This window comes from Hippoglossus stenolepis, chromosome 1 (assembly GCF_022539355.2).
Source record: "Hippoglossus stenolepis isolate QCI-W04-F060 chromosome 1, HSTE1.2, whole genome shotgun sequence".
NCBI classification, from domain to species: domain Eukaryota; kingdom Metazoa; phylum Chordata; class Actinopteri; order Pleuronectiformes; family Pleuronectidae; genus Hippoglossus; species Hippoglossus stenolepis.
The window spans coordinates 10,417,306-10,438,969 of NC_061483.1; the positions used below are offsets into that span (position 1 = coordinate 10,417,306).

A 21,664-nucleotide genomic window follows, 5' to 3' on the forward strand; every position below is an offset into this window, starting at 1 on the left:
CACTAACTGCTTTCTTGCTTAACTTGTGAAGCATCTTAGAAAGAGAGGTCAAACGGGGCAAATTCAGCTCAGCTCCTAGGACCTGTATTGTCCAAAAAACATTACAACAGCTAATTGAAGTGTCAGCGTTGTCTTTATAGTTAAAACACAGACAACATATTCAAACAAGCATTTTTAATGTGGCTATGAACTTCACTTAAATATTACATATCTTTGGGAAAGTACAAGAGGTTACCTTCCAATAAATCTCAGTATAATGCAGCCCCGTTTAGCTATAATAAAAACAACCCACTGTCACTGTACACTTACTCAGCCTATAGTTGAATATTACAATAATCATCTATAAGCACTGAATGCAAATGCAGTTAATATTAAACAGCAAATGGCATGTTTTTATGAATACACAATAAAATGTCCTGAAAGTCAATAAAGGTCCGTGTTCATTGCCAGGCCTTGTTGACCTTCAGGAACAGAAAACATGATATTAAGACACGATCATGGTCAGATTAAAGGTCAACAACTGAAGAAATTGTGTGAATAGCTTTTTTTTAATTAACATTTTCAAACACTAAACATATCAACCCTGTGAAAAAATGAACTTCTCCACAAGCAACATTCTTGATAAGTCCACCTTAAGACACGTTCCAGCTACTATTTTTTCAGCCGATTGCTACAAAACAATAGTGAGATATAAATATTAGACTCTTACACATTTCTGCAAAACATTAATTTACAACAACATTCAGCTGCCACACCATCCTGTCCTCAGGGCTGCACAATTACCCAGCTTAAGTCACTATCTTCACATTTTACCATTTGCATTAGAATGGCTGCCACATCCAAATACGAAATGGAATTTCATGATGACACTGACAAAACTTGAAGTACCACCATTGATTAAAGTTAAATCTGCCCTTATTTCAGGCCAGCAAACTGTTTGAGAGACTTGCTAAAACATGATTGCATTAGTATTAATCATATTCACAGTTGGGAGATGTACATGTAATCAGGTTTACATTACCAGATTAGAAAGAGCAAGTAAAAATAATCCAAAACTGCTCAGATTAGATTGAAATTCAACGAATTATGTTACCACTTGCAAAAAACATGTCATGAATTTTGTATTCAGTAACTGTCTCCATTTTAAAGTCATCTGCTCCAACCCTGGTCATAATTGGTTGTAATTGTGCAGCCCTGTGCTGGCATTTAAATCATCAATCCTTCTATCATAATACATTTAAACTAAATTCACATACAGTGAAAGAGTTTTTGTATTTTTTGTCAACCGTCTTCGCTTTGCTTACAAACACAATAATGATGAATCAAATCCTGTAAAATTACAAAAGCTAAGTCAGAATATATATTTCTTAGTTGGACTATAGCCTGTTAGCAAGGTGAATGATTGTGCTGTCAAGCAGGTTTGGTTTATCCCTTTCACATCAGTTTTTCATTTTAGTGCATCATCTCATAATTTAATTTCGACTCTGAAAAAAGTTAATCAAATACCAAAGGTGACACATTGGCAGATTTACTGACAGAATTTAACACCATTTTGCTGAAAAACTTTTCAGGCCCTAATGACATTGTAGCTCATCTTGTGCTGTTCATCAGAGTAAAAGTGCATTAGTAAGATTTGGTAAATGTACAAATAGATATATTTATATAAAGTTGGCCATTAAAAATTCTCCCTCCCATTTGATTCGCACTTTGACACTGATATTTACAATTAAAATAGGAACATGTGTCAGGTAATGCAGAAATATTGAAATATACTGTAGCTACAAAAATAACACCTCTCATAGACACACACACACACGTTACATACATATAAACGTGTATATACACACTCGCACACAGACACACACACACACACACAAACAAAGTCACCTAAGAGCATCACCTTAACAGTGTCCATAGAAAAAAGGAGATGGAACTGTCTAAAGTCCAGTCGACATGAAATCAAAGGACGGAGGAAGAGACAGTTCTGTTGCTCTTAATAAGATGCAGTGACTCAGAAACACAGTCAAAGACAGGACAATAAACTATGATGGACACATAAAAAAAACAAAAGAACAAATGGAATCAACATGGAACCTATATGTGCTATTGCTTCCTGACCGTGATCAACCACCTCTATAACAAGCTTCACACATAACTACCTTTACAATGAAATGTTTCTCATTCGTTTACAGTCACAATGTGTCAGTACTTGGGTTTTAAAGTGTCAGAAATTAAACAAGTAAATTCAGAAACCTTCTATGAAAGTTATTTTAACTAACAAAAAATATTAGCTTATAATGGTGATCGTCCACATCTACCGACTGCACATCCTTCCACCACCAGACTGTTTTCAAAACCTCCAAAATGCCTGAGATAAAAAACATTTGCAATTCTGTGACAATGATGACTTTTTTTGATTATGTATGTTAAGTTATTGAACCAAAATTTAACTAACTAATATAAAGTTTCTGATTTCAGTAAAAGGGATTTATATTTATGCCCACTCCTCATTTGTCATTATAGATTTAATAACTTCCCCTTCATTCCCAGACGTTCCGGTTAATTTCCATGTAAAGTGTCACCCTTAAATACCCCGAGACTCCAAACATAACCAATCTGCAGGGTTTCAGAGCCCTTGAAAAATGGCTCAGAAAACAAGATGCTAAATGAGTGACAAGACAAATAAATTGAGACATAAATATACATATAAATATAAACATTTTATACATGGAACAAAATGGTATTGTTGAAATCAATGAACATATGTTTGATCACATCAAACCTAAGATAGATATGAGAGTTATTTCTTCATGTAGTTGTACAGGAAAAGCAGTATGGATGGTGTCTGAAGTTGTAGAAAGACGAGGACACGCATCACAAACACACACATACACTCACTCATAAACTCATTCAAACCTAAACTTCTTCCAGAGCTCTACCAGGTCGGCATCATGTCTGGGAACCAGACACGACCCAGATGCTTTGACACCTCCCAGTGGATATCATCCAACCCATAGCGGTGATCTGGGACCAGAACGTCCTCCATGATGGATAGCTGCGTCAGTCTGTCTCCGCACATCTTGACAAACTCCACAAAGGCGCTGCAGGACACTTCACACTCTCCCAAGCCGATGGCTGACAGCTGCGTGCAGCGCTGGGCGATGCGGATCAGCTCCTCATCCAGCGGCCGCAGACCGTTGGCGCACACCACGAGCTCGACCAGCCGCGGGCAGTTGAGCCCGACTCTGCCCAGCACGTCTTTGCTGACAGAGCGGCCGAAGTACAAATGTGTGACGGGGATTTCATCGCGGAAGAAAGGGCCGAACTCGTCCTCATAGAGAAAGAAGTACATGACCAGATTGAATTTAGGAGAGTGACGCACCATGGCGTCCCAGCTGCTCTTCTTGATGGTGTGGAACTGCTGGCCAGGATTCTCACTAACCACGTCGATGCGAAGGTGCTCGAGGTGAACGTGTCTCTCCGAGGACAGGGCGATGAGGAGTTCGTCACTCAACAAATGGTAGTTGAGAGCCAGTTCTCTCAAGCCGTGGCATTGATCAGCCACACACAGGATGCCTGGGATGGAGAGACACGTAAATCAGGAGGCTACAGATCTACTCGCAGTTTAGGGCTGAGCACAGGAAAAGATGGAACTACCCTGACACTATTATTTCTCCTTGTAGGTTTAATATTTAGGAAGGCAGATCTGTTTAAACAGGTATATAAACCCCCTTAACCCTAAAATATCAATATTTCGAAATCATACTGCATCTATATATCTCCTACCCACATTAAGCCCAATTAAGCCTTGAAAGATAATGAGGATGCTTTAATAATCATTTTACTTAACCATTCCCTCTTAAGTCCCAATTAGTCATTATCCAACATTAACTTTCACAATGCTTATCAGCCCTTCTATTGTTGAATACCTGCAGGGGAAACGTGAGGGCAGCTGCTCATTTTCAGCAATCGGAGTGTGTCACTGTTGTTGGCCACCAGCACTTTGAGGGAGGGGTCATCCACGGGTGTGTCGTCAATCTTCAGGGACGACAGGGATTTGGAGTTGACAAAAACCACCGTTAGCGCTGAGATGAAGTGAGACTGGTGAAAAAGGGATAAAGAGACAGACAGACACTGTAATTAATCCTTCTTTCATCAGCTTCATTCCAAGATGGCTGAGTAGAATGCTGTTTAATTCCTATGAGACAATTTGTGGTGTGAATAAGGGCTATATAAATACAAATCTGATTGATTTAACTATTAATTGAATGCTTTTAGTTGATTGAGCTTAAAATCTTTAGTTACAGACTTCCTCACAAGCATCTTAAGCTGCTTTCTGACAAGCATTGACATTTTCCTGACATTTTGCAGAGGGGCTGTATGTGAGTTAGCAAAGGTCCATGTCAGTTGCTCCGGACATTTTCAGAAAACCTTTCCTGCAAGCCCCCTCAGACCCAATATTCTGGATATTTGCTGCAGTTAATGACTGAAAACAGCTTCAAACTAGTTCTTATCTATAAACTGTTGCATTGTTTCCCCACAGCAGAATATTACGATTCTAAACTAGAAACAGTAGATGCACAGAAATAACGTATATCTTGCTGCGGCTTACCTTGGGCAGCTCCATGAAACTGGGCCTGGCTGTGGAGATGAGCCCCAGTGTTTTCAAGGAACAGTTCACGAGCTGAGAGAGGATGTTGCACGCTGCCTCCGCCGACTCTCTGCTGCTGTCCACCTTAACAATATAGAGAGAGAAATGTGAAAACCAGGTGACACTTTAATTTGAACAGAACATAAGAATTTCACTTCCATCACTTGCACCACCCTCACCCCACATTGCTTCCTCTCCTTTTCACTTTCCATTCGTACCTTGAAGCTGACATACTGCAGGTGCTTGGAGTGCCTTTTGATTATCTGTTTGATGAGGTCTGGGTGTGTGGCCTTCAGGTACGAGCTGGCTGGCTGGTTTAACTCGAACTCAAAGCACCGCCACAGCTCTGGCATGTGAAAAGCCTGGTTCCAGCCTCGACACACCTATGGTGACATTAGTCAAATCAAGATATAAACCACTTGGTTAAGCTTAAAAAGCATTCATAGATTATTCAAAACAAGAAACAATAACATTATTTTTTAATTAAATTAAACAATCCCTAAGCAAGCTGACAAAATGCTTTTCCCAGGCGAGAGCAGAATCCTTAAATTTAAGATCATTACTGTCTGATTTGAAAATCTTGTGTTTTTATATTTTTTGCTAATGGACTAATTCTACTGGGTCAATGCATCAGATTAAGTCGACTTGTCACTTATTATTAGTATTAGTATTAATGATGTGTTGCAAAGGAATGAGATGAACTAAAAGATCTATCAATAATACATGAGTAAAGATTGTGTGACTTTCCGCAAAGGAATCTCCAGAAAAGAAGAAAATCACAAGACCTGTCATGAGAATTTGCCTGCGCACATGTTTCATTACGGAGTTTTCTGAGTCAGCTGAGTGTGAAAAGAAGTAAACAAGAGGGAAACTCAGAATCCAAAAAGGAGAAAAATATCAATAGATATGCAACACATAAAAACATCAGAACTCTATTTTAGTGATTTCAACTTTGTCTTGTGTGGTGCTGCAGAGTTTCACTTAATGTTTTTGCTTGAAGTTGACTTTTTTAAGTGTCTCTAAAGGTTCTTGGAGACCTGAATTTAACGTTGTGCTTTCTCTATTTTACATACAAACATACTGTACATACAAGGTGGCAGTAGTCATGTAGAAGCTCTTAGTTGTAATATTTTACATATAAGATCAGATAAATGTTGAAAAAACACATCAATATCAGTGTCATGTGTAAAAAAGGTGTGTAATCTGGGTAAAATCAATTGTAATGAATGGTGCCTTTGTACAAACTGAGCGGGTGAGTAACTTGACTATGTTTAATCCAGCTTTGTACTCAGTAGTGCCAAATGTGGAATAAATTCAAGTTGCAATAATAATGATTTTTTCCCCCAATGTATTGACTGCCTTGTTGTTTTAGCAGTGTTAAATAAAATCCACACATGACACATGCTACTCCATGAAACACTAATGATAAGCAGCTTATTAAAAACCATGAGAATGAGGAACAAACTGTTACAACAAATTCTGCCAAATAATGAAGCTAAAATATCCTGGATACAAACACTGCCATATTGCACATTTTGAGGTGTCTTCGCAGTTGCGACTGAAGGACAGAGCTGCATTAGCCCGGTTCATCGATATATAAATGCTCGGCCAATCAGAAGTCAGCCTCAGCTGTCAATCATGAGGTTTCACCCTGTTTTTATATCATCAAATGATAAATTAAAACAAAACTTACTGGCAAAATTAGCACAACAAACATCAGTGTGATGAGAAACTACTTAAAATGTCATAAACCATCTTTGAGAAAAACCATTGACGTAGTTTGGTCCATGTCTGATCCACTAATATGGAGGAGACGGCATTATACTGTACATGACCTATACTGCAGCCAGCCTCTAGGTGGCGACTGAGACACTTTGGCTTCACTTTTTGGTAGCAGTCATGTCTTCCATCTTTACAAAGAGTCTGAGATAGAGACTGACAGGACATCACTGCGTGGGGTACCTGAGACGCGTAGGCTCTGTCCAGGAGGGGCAGGTACTGGAAGATGTGAAGCAAGATCTCCTGAGGCAGATACTCGCATCGGGAAGCCTCCTCCTCCTCCGAATCCTCCTCCCTTGTCTGCTTGCAGGGTCGTTTAAGAGACTCCTGAGACCCACCGCTGGTGCCGCCTCCGTCCTCCTGCTCATCCCCCTGGAGAACTCGCTTCATCCTGGGTAAACAGCAGAGTTTGTGCAGGGATTCTTCATTAAAAGACTTGACATACAGAAGGTATTTGTGAAATTAGACAACTATTTTCATTAACAGTTAATCAATTCATTATTAATTAGGTCTTAAAATTAATTTCAATAAGATAAGACAATAGTATGAAGAGTATAAAAAATGGGATTTTTTGTTAAATGGCCTAATGACAATCGAACAAACTTTAAACTGTCACTCAGTTTTTTTAAGATTAATCGATTAATTATAAGTAACTTCAGAGTATTTACATGATAAACCACTTTCAATTTAGGATTTAATAAACTCAGAAAGTGTTTATCAATCATAACATTTTGTATGACACACATTTTATTACCGAAATTCATAAAAAAAAGAAATGAACATGTCAGATTTTTCCCACAATGATGGCTGACACAGGGATTGAGATGCACCAATTCACTCTGGCTTTCAAAGCCAGTGTCAATATGTGACATCTTCCCATCCACAGGGGGCCACTACTGACTCATAAGCACTTCTTTCTGCAAATACTGTTTAAAAGCATGAAGCAGACTTTAGGTAAATATAGAGGTTTAAAATAATACCTGAATGTGCTAATTTGTTGTGTATTTGATAGCTTTAAATCAATAAGAAAGAAAAATCATGCAAACGACAATCGAGCCGATCAAATATCAAATATATCAGTACAACACAATACAACCTTATACCATGGGATGATGTTTGCCATATTCACAGTATATAGTAATGCATCTATTTAGCAGTTCACACTAAGTTAACTTTTCTATCTGGTTGTTTTTAGGCCACTGTTGGAGAATTCAGTGGATTGGATGGGAGAAAAAAATACAAATGTCCAGTATTTTCTTTTGCAATGATCTAAAAACTCGATTGATATTCTGACAACTCAGGAATAAAACAGAAGCTCTACAGGATGATCTGCTGAGCAACATGTTGGAAACCATGTTTTTATTTCTCATTACAGACACAGAGAGAACCTTAACTTCCACAAGCACAGTAACAGGTACTTGTAGAGGGGACACGCCCCCTCCTCCACGTTAAGTGGCGCAGCCGGCAAAACAAGCGAGTTAGCTTCTTAGCCCAACCCGGCATCTTAGCTAACACCTCAACAAACAAGTTGTAGCGACTGTGAAGTGGAAACGTGGAGATGTTTGTGTCCAGCCTCCCGCTCACAGAGCTCAGGAGTAGTGGAGCCAGCCCCCCCACCCCCTCCTCCTACCTGTCTGCCTGCAGCCCTCTTCGGATGTTTGTTGCAGAAGTCGATCGCTCAGCCGGGGCCGACACAAGAAAAGTGCGTTTTAGCTCGTGCACCGATCCGACACATTGGACCATAGGAGTCTGCGGTGCGAGGAGGGGTCTGCGCACAGAGACCACCATCTGAGGGACGGAGCTGTTCGCAGTCCGCTGGTGTTTGAGGAGCCTGACCCACTTCTCTGCTCTGGACTCTGCCGCTCCGCTGGTTGTGCTGGCAGAGGAAAGATGGCGTCTGTGTTGTTGTGGCTGGTCTGCTGTTCCACCGCCCTGCCGGCAGGGGGCGTGGGGGTTGGGTCACTCTGTAAACTTCCAGCAAGGAGGATAATTATTTAAAAATAAAAGAGACAAGAGAAAGATTTGTTTTTACATTTTAAGAATAAAGTCGAAGTGTTAAGAATATAAACGAACAACATGAAAGTAGATTTTGTTTTTTTTGCATGTCGAAAATTAGGGCCATATTAGAGATTTGGATAATAAAGTAATATGACAAGAATAAAGTCGTAATTTAATGAGAAAAAGTGATATTTACTGAATAAAGTCATCATTTAGTTCTAAAAAAGCCATGATATTACAAGAATAAAGTCGTTATTTAATGAGAAAATGAATTTTGCTAGAATGAAGTCATAATATTGAAAGAATAAAGTCACAATATTACAAGGATAAAGCCATAATTTATTGGAAAAAGTCATATTTAGAAAATAGAGTAACAATTCAGTTTTAAAAAGCCATCATATTACAAGAGTAAGGCCACAAATTTACAAGGATAAAGTCTTAATTTAATAAGGAAATGAGTCATAAATTCAAGAATACAATTTTGGTTTAATGCGCAAAACAAATAATTAGAAAAATAACTATCAAGGAGAACCTATGCCCACTGTAGTCCCACTCCTTCTGGACCCAAAATCTTTATTACTAATCTCATTGTTTCTTGCGACACTCTAAAATAACACACAGATGTTACCAACCATGTTTCTGCCACACATGCACAGTGCACAACAAGTGAAAATATCCAATTATCATGCTCCAATAATAAAGACAACAAAGATGGCTGCAGAGCATATGGAAGGATAAATAAAGCTTTTCTGATTCTGATGAAGATAATGTCCCCTGTGAAACACAAATAATTATATTGTGCATTATTATATTAATATTCATGCATCAATGTATTTGGTGGCTGTAAACACTAACCTCCTGCGGGTTTCCAGTGTGGATTATTTTGCTCTGCACGCTGAGAACTAATGGAAATAAATTCATGGATCTTGATGAAACAACAAGCACATTTAGGGGACTGATATTCATGAGTGTGAGCAATTTGGTGCTGGTCCAAATACAAATCCTGATCTAGTGAATTTAAATGTGGTTTCAAAGGGAGACTGTTGGGCTTTGGTGGAGGTATGTGCTCTACTGAGTGCCATCCTAGTTTATGGTGTATTTACCCATGCATCTGCATTTCTGTCTGTAGATAGTACAATCATATGACCTGCTGGAAACTGGACAACTGAATTTTAACAAGTGGATCAATGTATTTTCTACCCATCCATCCATCCATGACGACATTACATCTGCCAATCATCATCACTCCCCTACACGTGTAACTGAGACGTAATGAGTTGATAGACAGTTTCATGTTTATTAAAATGGGACGGATTCACAGTTTGTACACATCCATCCACATTGGCATTGATTAAGAAAGCAACAAGTACAAATGCAGTATATACATACCAGTATACATATATTTATAAAATACAATAGCATTCTTTTTCTTTTTTTTTTTTACAGAGCTTTACTGTATTTTTTTTTATCATTATTACTTGAAGTCGTTGTTAGGAGGACTTTAAAGCAAGCTACACTCAAAAGTGTTTGGACCGAAGCTGCATAAGCTGTGAATTTCAGTCACGGATGGAAAGCGAGTCGCCAAACACAATCTACAACAGATCAGATCTCCATGATGGAAAAATCATCCCATGTTTCACAAACTCCCCAACGGAAATGGGTTTACAGTCACAGAAGGCGAGGATCAACAGCACAGGCACCGGAGGAAAGGAGCAAAACCCCCACAACAGTGATGTGTTTCAGTCGGGTGGAGAGTCGCATATAAGTTAAATAATAAAGACTTGGAGGATTTGATTGAGGGATACTGACGAATTTCTTTTTCAGAACTCAATTGGATGAAACTTCTTATGGAGTTTGCAGTGTGTAAAGGGTGAGGATTTGTGTTAGTGGAGAGAAAACTGCAAACGTTTCTTGTTTTTACTTTAAATCTGTACGAGCATCTTCAGTGAGACGGTCAATGGCACATTTCTAGGACAAGAGACAAATATGAAAACATGGATCCACACTGATGTAAGAGTGTAAGCCCATGTGCAGCAGCTTTACATCATCGTGTTCAGGGGTTTCTCACATTCCTCCATTATGAAATTCATGCGTCTTCTTGTATAACACAGTTTTTCAAAGTGAGATAGTTTGACATAGTTGAGAATTTTGTTTTTAGCAAAGCATCCCCTCCAGCAGATGTTTAAGAACACGTCCCTGATTGTGACTGCTCTCCCAATTTAGCAAGACGGACACATTATGCACCTGCTATTAGTTATGTCTGTCTGGGGGAAGAAACGTTTATGAGGTCCAAGCCGCACTTTATTGGTTTCTGACACGAACATGATGTTTGGAAAGCACTAAAAGGAAAAGGCAGTGCTTTGTGATGACAAGTCTGTTAAGAATTTTAGGGCTTCATTATGATAGAATGGGGCCGACTTCCGTCTCTGCGAGAGGTGTCAGGATTAAAAGGTTAAAGCCGTAACTCCAGCACTTGGGGGGGAGACAGTTATGAAAGCTGGGATGTATCAAGCCGTATGTTCTCGGGCCATCAAAGTCGTGGGTGATAAAAGTTTTTGTCTTCGCACAGTTTCATTCACTACTTTCATTAGGAATGCGGGAGCACTGCATCCTCATCGAGCGTTTTATTTTCATACCAATGCACTGTCACGGTAGGTTGTAATTTTTCATGATTTCCAGGAAGATATTTTTAACAGCAGTTCTAAAAGAATTTCACTTGAACCAAGATCGGGGTGTGAGATAAGAGATGGAATAAAATGTAAACAGGTTTGGAGGATTTGTTCCAAACAGGTAAATAGGAATTTTTCTCTATCATAAAAAGACATTCAGATCCAGGGCAGAATCTTAGTAAAGAACATTAAATCATTTCCACAAAGTACCTCTGGTTGATTGCATTTGTTTTTCAAAAGATTACACCGTACTGCCATCCAGTGGGCAGAATCTTTTTTTGCAGCTTAAACTGAAAAATAACAATTACAAGATAAGAATAAAATAAGTGAAATACTCACAGATACTGATTGACAATGTTTATTCACCTGTTTGGAACAAATTACCTCTTTTACTACACATTATAGAAGTTTTCCAGCCGCACATTTTGACAGGACATTTGTTTAGTGTTGACAGAAGCAGGATTCAAATTAACTTTATCTATATCCTTGTTTGTACTGAACAAACAACATGATTGGCAGGTGGACAGTGACGATCCCATTCAGTTACTTGATATCAAACAAATATATCTGAAGCTTGATTTCCACATTATTTCCACAATATAACTGAGCCGTAACATTTGCTGCCATGTGTACTGATCAGTAGTTTATTTGATTTGCGCTTTGTTTTTAGAAGGTCGACCAAAGTCATCCTTGGTGCAGTTTGAGTATTGACAGGAGTCTCCACAACTGACTTACTGATGATTAATGGAGCCAATGTAAGATTTCACGTAGTGTTTTACGTTGTTGTTGCTCCACAGGCGATAATCTAAACAACAGGACATTCAACATGGAAAAGGTTTGGATTAAACTGCTGCCGTTAAGTCACTGACTGAAATACTGTGACGATAGCATGGACCACCCAAATGGATGAGGGAGAAATTAAAGCAGCACCGAGAGCAGATCTCAGGAGTAAGAGACTGAAACATAACATTTCGATGAGCAAGTTAGGACATTAATAATACGTTACCCATATGAGTTGATCAGCCGAAAAACATACCAGTGGTGATACTGTTCATGCTTCAATAATATTTCAACATAATTCAAATATTGTGAGTTTTCTGTAATTCGAGCGGTTTCTCAGATTCAGGTGTAAAACTGTACGAGTGAGGACAAGGACGGAAACAGTACCGAGCTCACAAAAAAGGACAGCAGCCCGTCTTTGTTTAAATATATTAAAAAGGGCCCGATGACTTAGATGTTGTGTTTTTTACTTCTATAAAAACTTGCAATCTGAAAGTGTGGTTTTATTGAAGCACAGGAATAAATAGCTGAAATCATCGGTTTCTCCCTCACACACATACACATACAAAGGCCAACACAGCTTTGTTTGCATCTCTCATTAACTCCACAGCATATTCTTCAATGGCAAAGTGTGCTCTGTGCTTTTTTTGTTTTTTACCCCCTCAGTCCTCAGCCATCCCAAATCTCAGCATGTCCTGCTTTAGTTTGGTGCCTCCGATCGCAAATCACATGACAGGTTAAAGGATCGAGTCTCACGTGTGGTTACTGTTATTAGTTAACAGTCTCTTTGTGGGAGAGTCTCTTACTCTCTGGGCGACGCAGTGAGTGTGGACAGGCACTCCACCGGGCAGACACACCACATCGGGCTCACTGAAGGTGTTGTGGCACAGGTGGCATCCTTTCTGATCAGACACAAAGATGGGTTTCTTACGCTCTTTCAACTGGAGGAGAAAACACACGACAGAAGAGTGACAATGAATTAAAGCAGCAATGGACGCGAAGGTGACACCCTAAAATCTTTCAATGATAAAAATGTTTGCAGATTAAAATGTTAAAAAAATTGTTTTTACAGCTCTACTTAAGCTAATTATTTTATTTTTTAATTTGGTTTATTCAAGATTGCGTAATCTATTGGAAAAGGTATGAAAAGAGTAGGTAATAAGAGATTTTAATAACTGTTAATATTGCACCTCAAGCAACAAGCTTGGTCACAAATTGTATTTTTTAACTCTAGCATGTTAAACTACACATGCATTTATTCATCTGATTTGAACATTTATTAAATCATTCATTATGTTATGCATTTCTCACCCTGTCATGCAGCAGTTGAAGGTTTTCGGAGTGGGCAAGCCCCAGAGCAATCTGCGAGGTGCGGCCGGCGTGCATACTGGCCCTGACCGATCGACCCAGAAAGGGCCGCAGCAGCTGCATCGACCAGCCTTCCGGTAACATGCGAAGGACACGGGCGGCGTCGAACACCTCGCCGTGGCGGTTAAGCAGGTCCACCGCTGCCATCTCCAAGTCTCCACTGCCACCTTCTGCTGCAGTCTGGGATTTTTCAGGATGGCTCGTCGAGTCAAGATAAACTCCCAAGAGCAAGTGAAACAGCTGCTGCTGATAAGCAGAGTCCCGGCAAGACGATGCCCATATACAGAAGGCCTCTGCGGAAGGGAAGTCTCTGAGCTTGTGCACCAGTATGTGCAGAGCTTTATCGTGCTCCTCCAGTTTCCCATGTAGTGTTGCACGCTCTAGCAGCAGTTGTTCACAGTTCTCCATCTTACCTAAGCAGAGCAGAGAGCACAAAACATCAGCGGTCAGAACCTGCACGATGACTTTACAAGCCAAATTGGAAAAAGGTCATAAAGCTTTGGAGGACTTCCTTTTCACCCAGAACTGCACTTAAGCCTGCATTACATTTAAGCCAAAACAATTATTGATTGTACTATGACAAACTAAACACCAGAACCATTTAGTCACTAAACAAGAGATGGTTCAAATATTGCAAAAAAAGCTTTCATACAAGTTTACACAGCAACAGAAAGTCACCTTCAGACACGTGTCTCACCTAAAAGAAACTGTGCACGGTAGAGGTTGGACTCCCTGAGCAGGGCCTGGAGTCTGTCTCTAGCACTGCTGAGCTGCTGTTCGTCTGTGGGCGACTGTGAGAGCAGTGACAAGACCCTCTCCAGGTACAACACAGCCAGGTGTGTGTGGAACTTCTCTTTCTGCGTCCACAAACATGGAGAGAAAAAAATCTATCAAGCTGCTTTGATGTAACAAATAGAAGTTAAATCCTCAAAGGGCAACATGAAGGTATTATCTTGATTCATTTCTCTGAATAAGAATTGAAGAAGAAACCTGAACCAGGCGGTCCACCTTCCGGTTCTCTCACCAAAACCTCTCATTCGCATTAACAGCAGATAATTCATCCTTTTTTTGTACCTGTATCTTTCTCTCCAACACCAGGTGTTCCAAGTAAAGAAGCAGCGCCTGGCTGTGCTTTCCCAGGTAAGTGATGACATCGTCAGAATTCAACTGTGGGTGGTCTTTACAGACAGGTCTCTTAGTGAAGATGTGGATGCCTATCTACAAACAAAAAGAGGCATGTTAATACCACTTTATGCACAATATTAGAAAGATATGTTTAAAAATCACCTTAATGACAAGTTGACTGGCACTAACAATCTTTGACAGCAGTTACTGAGGCCATTTAATGTACAGGTAACCTACGGTGGGATTCTTCAGCAAAGCCCAGTCTGCATACTTCCATACAAGGTCCGGATTGGAGCAGGAGCAGAGAAAGTCCACAATGTACTCATACAGGTCAGATCTTGTAGAGTCTTGCAGATCCCCATCTACCACACGAATCCACAACTGTCACAAACATAAGAAAAACAAATAAGTTTACATTATCAAACATTATATTGGTGCTGATTCTTCTGTAAGAATCAATGATGGGCAAATGAGTAGGTGTACACACCTGAAGCGCTGCTGAATCCTGACCATTATAATGATAGAGCAGCCCAAGTGCAAAATATCTAAGAGAGGGAGAAAGAAGCATGAATGAGGCAAAGCTGATCCCTCAAGACTCAAATATTGTAAAACATAATTGAAATGGATTAACTAAACTGGGCACAGAGCTGAAGCTTTACCCGGGTGGCAATTAACAGTGGGGGGCAAAAAAAAGTATTTACCCAACAAAGCCTCATCGTCCCTGTAAGACTTAGTGGATTAGTGGAAATTACACTGAAGAGTGTTCTCCTCCTCCAGTTACCACAGTGTTAAGAAAAATATTAGATGAATAAATTGAGACCACTACTTTACTAAAATCTTCATAAAACACTCAAACCAAATTCACATAAAAAGACAATATTTAACAAGCTCAGTCCATCTGGAGTCAAAATAAATGGGTGTTGTTTCACTTTAACCGTTTGCATGTGTCAATGCCAGTATCAGTGTTGAAATTCACAGATTTTCACACATTTTAAATTAAATGAACTCAAAAAGGAGCATGTTAAATCAAAAATGATGGCATACATACTTGTGATATTTTTCCAGCCACGGGACGCTGTCTGCCATCAGGCAGGCATTGTCTGAAGCTACCAGGTCTAGAAGGCTGTCGTGATCTTGTTCAGCATACAGCTTTAAAAGTGCTGTGTCCACGTCCTCTCTGCAACCATTAGCCACCTCTGTGCTTCGTACCTGTGTGTGAGGATGAAGAAAGACTTTTTGTTATACATTAACAGTGCGACAAGGACGTCTGTTTTGTGAACTCTGCAAAATCTGGTGTAAACAAAATGATTTTTTCTCCATTTACCTCGCCCAAATAACTGATGAGGAATCTCTTGCACCGCAGCACTTTCTCCTGGTCGCCCTGTGCCAGATGGTTGAGATCGGCGAACTCGTGGAGAGGAGGGTGGCAGCGAGTGAAAGAAGAGGAAGATGGCAGCAGTAGAGGGTAGAGAGATATCAGCTCTCGCACGTCCAGCTGACCCTTCCTGAAAATAAATATATTGATAAATAATCAAGAAATGCACACCACAACTCAAAACTGCTTGATCCTTAACATTTGTTATAGTTATAATACCATTAATAGCTATACAGCTCATCACTTAAGGGTTGTTGAGGTGACTGGAGCCCATCCCAGCTGAGTAAGAGGGTAAGAGGCAAGATACACCGTGGAAAGGTCACCAGTCTATCTCTGGGAAGTTTTTAATAACGGAAAATCTTCATATTCTTTTTCAATTTGGATTAGTGTGATATCTAAAAAAATTATACCATTATGTGGATTCAGATTTACACCAAAAGCAAATCTAAAGTTTCTCTGTCCGTGGTCAAACCTTGAAACAGGAAAACACACATGACCCTCCTTGGCTGTGGCATCCATAAAATTATGAAGTCGTAAATGAATCACAAAGAGTTGGAACAAAAGGTTCAACTACAAGTGCTATAAACAACAGTTACTGCTGAAACAGTTTGGAATACAATGGGGTATCAGCTTTGGTCAAGTCTCCAAAACCACTTTATACAGAGACAGCAAAGCTCCTGAAGTCTAAATAAAATGTGTGTTCTGAAAAGATTGTAACTAATGAATAACCCTGTTAATTTTATGACTGCTGGTCAAGGGTTAACAATTTATTTCAACTTTCGATTTGATTTCAGTCCTTGAACGCCCACAGCTCAATATGTGCAGGTTTGTGAGGGTCAAAAGCATCAACAATGGTAATTAAAAGGAAAAATTTTAACTCTAGAGAAATACGATTTACTAAAATTATATTTGTAGATGCGGGAGCGTTCTGACTTTTCAAGGAAAACCTTGGGTCTGAACGGTTTAATTTAATCTCATGACCCATCAAATGATGTTTTAACAAAAGGTGGTAAATGATCAATGACTCTTACCTGAAGTGTTCTCTTGCTTCTACAAGCTGAAGTTGGCCGAACTGTATGAAGCCTGCCTGCTGGAGGATTCGTTTGTGCAAAATCTGTACATGCGGAAAGTGACAGTATGAGAGTTTAGTTTATAAAATTACTTTCAATTATGTGATTCAGATGAATTTAAAGTCATAATATCATTGAGTAATATGATACCAATATTACTGTAGTGACTATGACTCATCTTTTCAATAAAGCCATTAAAGTCTAAACACAGTTTGTTACCTGGAACTTGTCTTTGGGAATATTTCTCTGTGCTCCCTCAGTGAGGGTGAGCGCCTCCTCCACTCTGTGACTGGCCAGTAGGTCCTGGATCTGTCTCTCCAGTGGCAGAGGCACCAGGACGTACACTCCCTTAGTGGAAGCCAGGATTACCTTCCCTTAAACACACAAGACTCACAGGTCAGTACCTCAGCAGTGCTCTCACACAACCAGAAATATGTACAGTGATATCACAGGTGGCTTTAGTCTTTAAACATCATTTTGAATGATTGCAGAAACACCAGAGGTAACAAATAGAATGTTAAAACACTCTGACAGGGTTTCCAGAGCTTTTATTCTGAGCATCAACTATGAGGATGAATGTTGTGCGCCTGTTTTCCAAAGCTTATCATCTTTCAGCTGCTTGGTTTTTTTCTTCAGATATTTTATGGGCATTTTTACGCCTTTATATTATAGATATGACAGTGAACAGAAAGCGTGAAATGGGAAGAGAGAAACGGGGAAAGATATACGCAGCACAGGGCTGGGTCGGAAACAAATCGTGGCCGCTGCAGGAGGAGTCAAGCCTCCGTATTTTTCAAAGCACTGCAGAGCTTTAAACAAACGAGTGGGGGAGCCTGCAGTACAGGTGAGTTTACAGGTGCCTCCCAGTTGCTTCTTTTTTTAAAGCTATGTAGTGTAATATTTCTTTATTCTACCACTGTACTGAAAGATGTGCTGCAACAGGAAAGGCTGCCTGGGCTTTATATCCCATGAGGGAAGTCAAGACCCCAGTGTACAGCTCGTCACAGCTTTCAGTCACTCTCTTATAAAATATTTTGGTGACTCAGTCCAGAAATCTTACTTTTTAATGAGAGAGCCTGTTTTCCTCAACAGAAGCACATCACTATGAAAGAAACATCCATTTTAAATTATCTCCTATAAATCAGATGGACAAACACAAACTCTTTCCACTAAAAATGTTTTGAAGTTTAAAGGTCTTGGAGAATCACTGCATATGAAAAGTTGTAAAAAGTCTTTTGTAGCACCACACAGTACAGTGAGGTTTATGAAATCAAGTCCTAAACTGCAACAAGGTTGATTCATGTTAATTATTAGACCTGCTGGAGGCAAGACCTGTTTCACCTTGTTCTTACATCATCTCACACAAGTGTGTATTATTAAGGGAGCTTATTGACTATTCATCATTAAACCTGTCACGATGTTTAATGAATAATGTAAAAAAGGCATCGACATTAATTAGATTATTACTTTTTCCTGTTTAATAAGTGGTTTGATTAGACGACAGCATTACATGTTAATACCTTCAAAGTCTTGCAGAATGTGTCCATCCCTGAATGAAAGGGTCTGTTTCAACTGTTGGTCCAACATGCTGTGGATGGTGATGAAGCTCTCATCCAAGGCCACCACGTATGGAAAACACACAGCGGCACCAATCACGCTCTCTGACCAGTTGACTGGAGCCCGCTGAGATACCCCTTCTGCATTGGCAAACATTCCTGGAGGGAGCAGGGGACAAAGGTTGTGAACATTTGTTAATGTTACAACGTATGAAGCCTGTTTGGTTTCGATTCACTACATGATAAATACTGTGCATAATAACTGTGGGTTGCCAACACTGACCACACATAACTCCTGGAAACGGGTTAATAATTAAAATTCAAGACACAATTCAGCAGGGTTCACCAAATTAAATTGAAGAATTGTTTTCATTGTTTTAATGTCAATTATAAAGCATTTTTTCTGATCATACAGGTCGAAGAATAACAGAAAACCAGTAGAGACAGTTACTAGAAAGAAAACAAACTGATACATTTTTGTCAGAACTTCCAGGCTGTGTATAAAAATAATTATTTGTAATGTAATAAATTAGTTTGCGTGATGTGGACCTAGATAAGCGAGATAACATTTATGGATGGTTTAACCAATTAAGAAATAATCAATCGAATTATTAAAGATCTGCCATAACTTGTGTTACCATCCATGGCAGGCGAGAAACAATATCCAGGACCTTTGTATATGCAAGTTAAGACTATATAAAAGCTTCGAAGGATCTTTAAAGACTTCTTAAGATCTGCAGATACCTCGTTTTTGTTACTGACTTACCGAGACCACCAGGTGCTGCTAAGAGGAACTCCTCCCTGCCGATCGTTTTTACAATGGGCCTCCTCTCATCACTGTTGTAAGGGAAGAGGTCTTGAGAAGCTCCTGTGTTGTAGTTCAGGATCATGTATTGTGTAGCGAGGGCCAAGCACAAGAAGTAACCATCGAGACTGACAGCACACGGCTGCTCAGGAGTGGTCACCTCTTTCACCAGCTGGACTCTGTCCTCGTACACCATGAAAATCTGCACTGTCCGCCGCTTGGAGGAGAGTACTCCCATTTCCACACAGAAGGGATCCCCGTTCACCGGGTTCTCATTAATGCAAAACGCCGTAACACCTCTGATCTTGGCTCCGCCTCCTGCAGCTGAGGGCACAGTCTCTAACGTCACCATGTCAACGAGGAACACGATTCCATCACAAAGTACTATCAGGCGCTCCAAAGCAGAAGCAGCCCGCAGCTCAGCAACTGGTTTCTTGAGGCCCAGGTATTTGTGCAGCAGCTTCTGAGGCGAGTAACTCAGTTTCCCTTTGGAAGACGTGACCTCATCCAGCAGGAAGTGGTGGATAAAGCAGTCGTTGGTGCCCACGTACAAGTGCTTCCCACAGCATTCAATGCACTCGATGTTGATCCGAGCTTTGTCGCCCATGAGGAGATCTCGCTCCACAGCGGGGACAAGCTCAAAAGCCTTCACACTCATCTCAGCCAAGGCATCTACACTAGATGATACAAAACAGACAGGCATCAAGAAAACTGCAGTCGAGTCAAAACAATCAATATTAGAATGTAGTGCAAACCACGTCCTGGATACATTAAGAACTCACTGGCAATATCTGAGTCATAATGAGGTATGGACGCTTTCATTCTGCTTTGAAGAAGGTCAGAGATTTTCCTCTGAATAAAGACTCACGTGAGAGTGAGACTTTAAAATGCCAAATATCTGGAGTATTGGTTAGAAACCTTGGGCTCTGGGAGCTCAAATAATTAATTAACTGAAATAAAATGAAAAGACTTGTTTCTAGCTTTATAAACTGTATCAACTCTCCAGCACACAGGTCAGCTTGTGCTCAGTTAAGATCAAACATTTTGCCTTTGACTGTAGGCGAGTGTTACCCGTTTAATTTAGATGAAGCTGAGAATTAACACATGAATTGTAAATTCTCCAGGCATAAACTATAATGTGATCTTTTACACTATTTCTGTAAACCAGTGCCAGACATCACTGCGGGTTTGACACGACAGGTGACTGTCACAACACAGTGTGTTACACATTAGACATATGACTGTGCACAGGGTTTAATAACTTCCTGTCAACATACGTTTGTGCTTATTGTTTAATCAGTTAATAATGTATATGCTCTGATATACATTAATATAAATTGCATTGTGTGTTTTGCTTTTATTTTTATTTTGCCTGTGTAGGGACTTAATTTGACGTATTACTTAGAGTCAAGCCCTTATTCACATCTGTAACTATTTTTATCAAACATGATGGTGTGTTTCTTTCATTACCAAATATTATTAAGGGTGTATCATCAATTTCTGTGCTGGTTAGGTAACTTGCTTTTCTTTACATAGAAGCGTATAATCCACTTTATTATCATTTCCCAGTGGTGACAGCTAATAGCGTTAACGCTAGCTAGCTTGTCAAACCCACAAAGGCCAACAATAGCAACAAAACGAAGTCCACTGGTTAACACCACCTGTCAGGAGGTGGAATCAACTGATAGTAACATATATTATACATGTGGGGAAAGTGTTGTCGGTTTTATACTTGATTAAGTTGCTCCTGGGCCAGCTAGCTGAGTAAGTTAGCTAGCTAACGTTAGCTTACAGAGTCTGCTCCCCAGTGATGTCCATGCTAGCAGGCTAATGAAGCTAGGCTACGTTTCTAGGGTGGCTAAAGGAGGGGTTGTTACTGATGTGAACACAGGAGCTGTTTTGTTGAATCGCCAAACAGAAACAGCGGCTCGCTGCTGGTTTCCAACCGGCCTCTCTCCCCCTGAGACGATGCTCTGCGCACCAGCTTCCTGCCGACTTTCTCCGGGAGCTCTTAGCATACCTACCGCTGCAGGCAGCGCTCAGGACGGCAGGCGGGTTCACCACACGCAGGCGAGCCTCTCTACTCCAGAAACAGCGGCCACGACATAGATTCACACATGAGGATGAATTATCCCATGCTGCTGTGGTCGGCACCGCACTGACAAGCGGAAATTGGAGCCTGAACGGCGGCGGTGGGTCCTTCCTCGTCCCGTAGAAAACACCCAGTGACACCGAGCCGCTGCTGGCTGCAGGTGATGCAGGGCTGCGTTCAAGACTCTCGAGTGGGAGGGGAAGTTGTTGACGATTTGTAAACACTTTGAAAAATGGGTTCTAAATTTATTTTATATTATTTTATTCAAATTTTTCAAATCAGATTAGAGTCATGGATCTTTTTCAAGAGACAATGTAACAATAAACAAGCAAACAAACACACAATCAGCCACCAACAGTAACATAGCCAAGATCAGATAGTAAAGTGTTAAAATCT

The 21,664-nt window shown here is 40.1% G+C and overlaps 2 protein-coding genes across 5 annotated transcripts; both read right to left on the reverse strand.

Moving 5' to 3' along the window:
- Positions 1-529: 529 nt before the first annotated feature.
- LOC118112101 (F-box/LRR-repeat protein 3) lies at positions 530-8,419 on the reverse strand. 2 transcript variants are annotated; one of them, XM_035161134.2, is made up of 6 exons: positions 8,061-8,419; positions 6,614-6,821; positions 4,831-5,034; positions 4,613-4,735; positions 3,930-4,101; positions 530-3,576 (listed from the first exon to the last, which is right to left on the reverse strand). In XM_035161134.2, the coding sequence occupies exons 1-6, from the start codon at positions 8,216-8,218 to the stop codon at positions 2,936-2,938; spliced, it is 1,506 nt and encodes a 501-aa protein (XP_035017025.1). In that variant the 5' UTR covers positions 8,219-8,419; the 3' UTR covers positions 530-2,935. The 2 variants fall into 2 exon arrangements, with proteins under 2 accessions (XP_035017025.1, XP_035017033.1); XM_035161142.2 differs by having other exon boundaries at positions 4,870-5,034; positions 8,061-8,416.
- Positions 8,420-11,439: 3,020 nt separating this feature from the next.
- On the reverse strand, positions 11,440-21,449 carry tgfbrap1 (transforming growth factor, beta receptor associated protein 1). Of its 3 annotated transcripts, none has more exons than XM_035155640.2 (13): positions 21,201-21,449; positions 19,138-19,848; positions 18,336-18,530; positions 17,035-17,189; positions 16,777-16,859; positions 15,695-15,875; positions 15,419-15,579; positions 14,858-14,915; positions 14,608-14,751; positions 14,320-14,463; positions 13,943-14,102; positions 13,189-13,658; positions 11,440-12,818 (listed from the first exon to the last, which is right to left on the reverse strand). In XM_035155640.2, exons 2-13 carry the CDS (start codon positions 19,832-19,834, stop codon positions 12,630-12,632), a joined length of 2,637 nt encoding a protein of 878 aa, XP_035011531.1. In that variant the 5' UTR covers positions 19,835-19,848; positions 21,201-21,449; the 3' UTR covers positions 11,440-12,629. The 3 variants fall into 3 exon arrangements, with proteins under 3 accessions (XP_035011531.1, XP_035011529.1, XP_035011532.1); XM_035155638.2 differs by having other exon boundaries at positions 19,138-19,853; XM_035155641.2 differs by having other exon boundaries at positions 19,138-19,853; positions 21,197-21,449.
- Between the last annotated feature and the right edge of the window lie 215 nt (positions 21,450-21,664).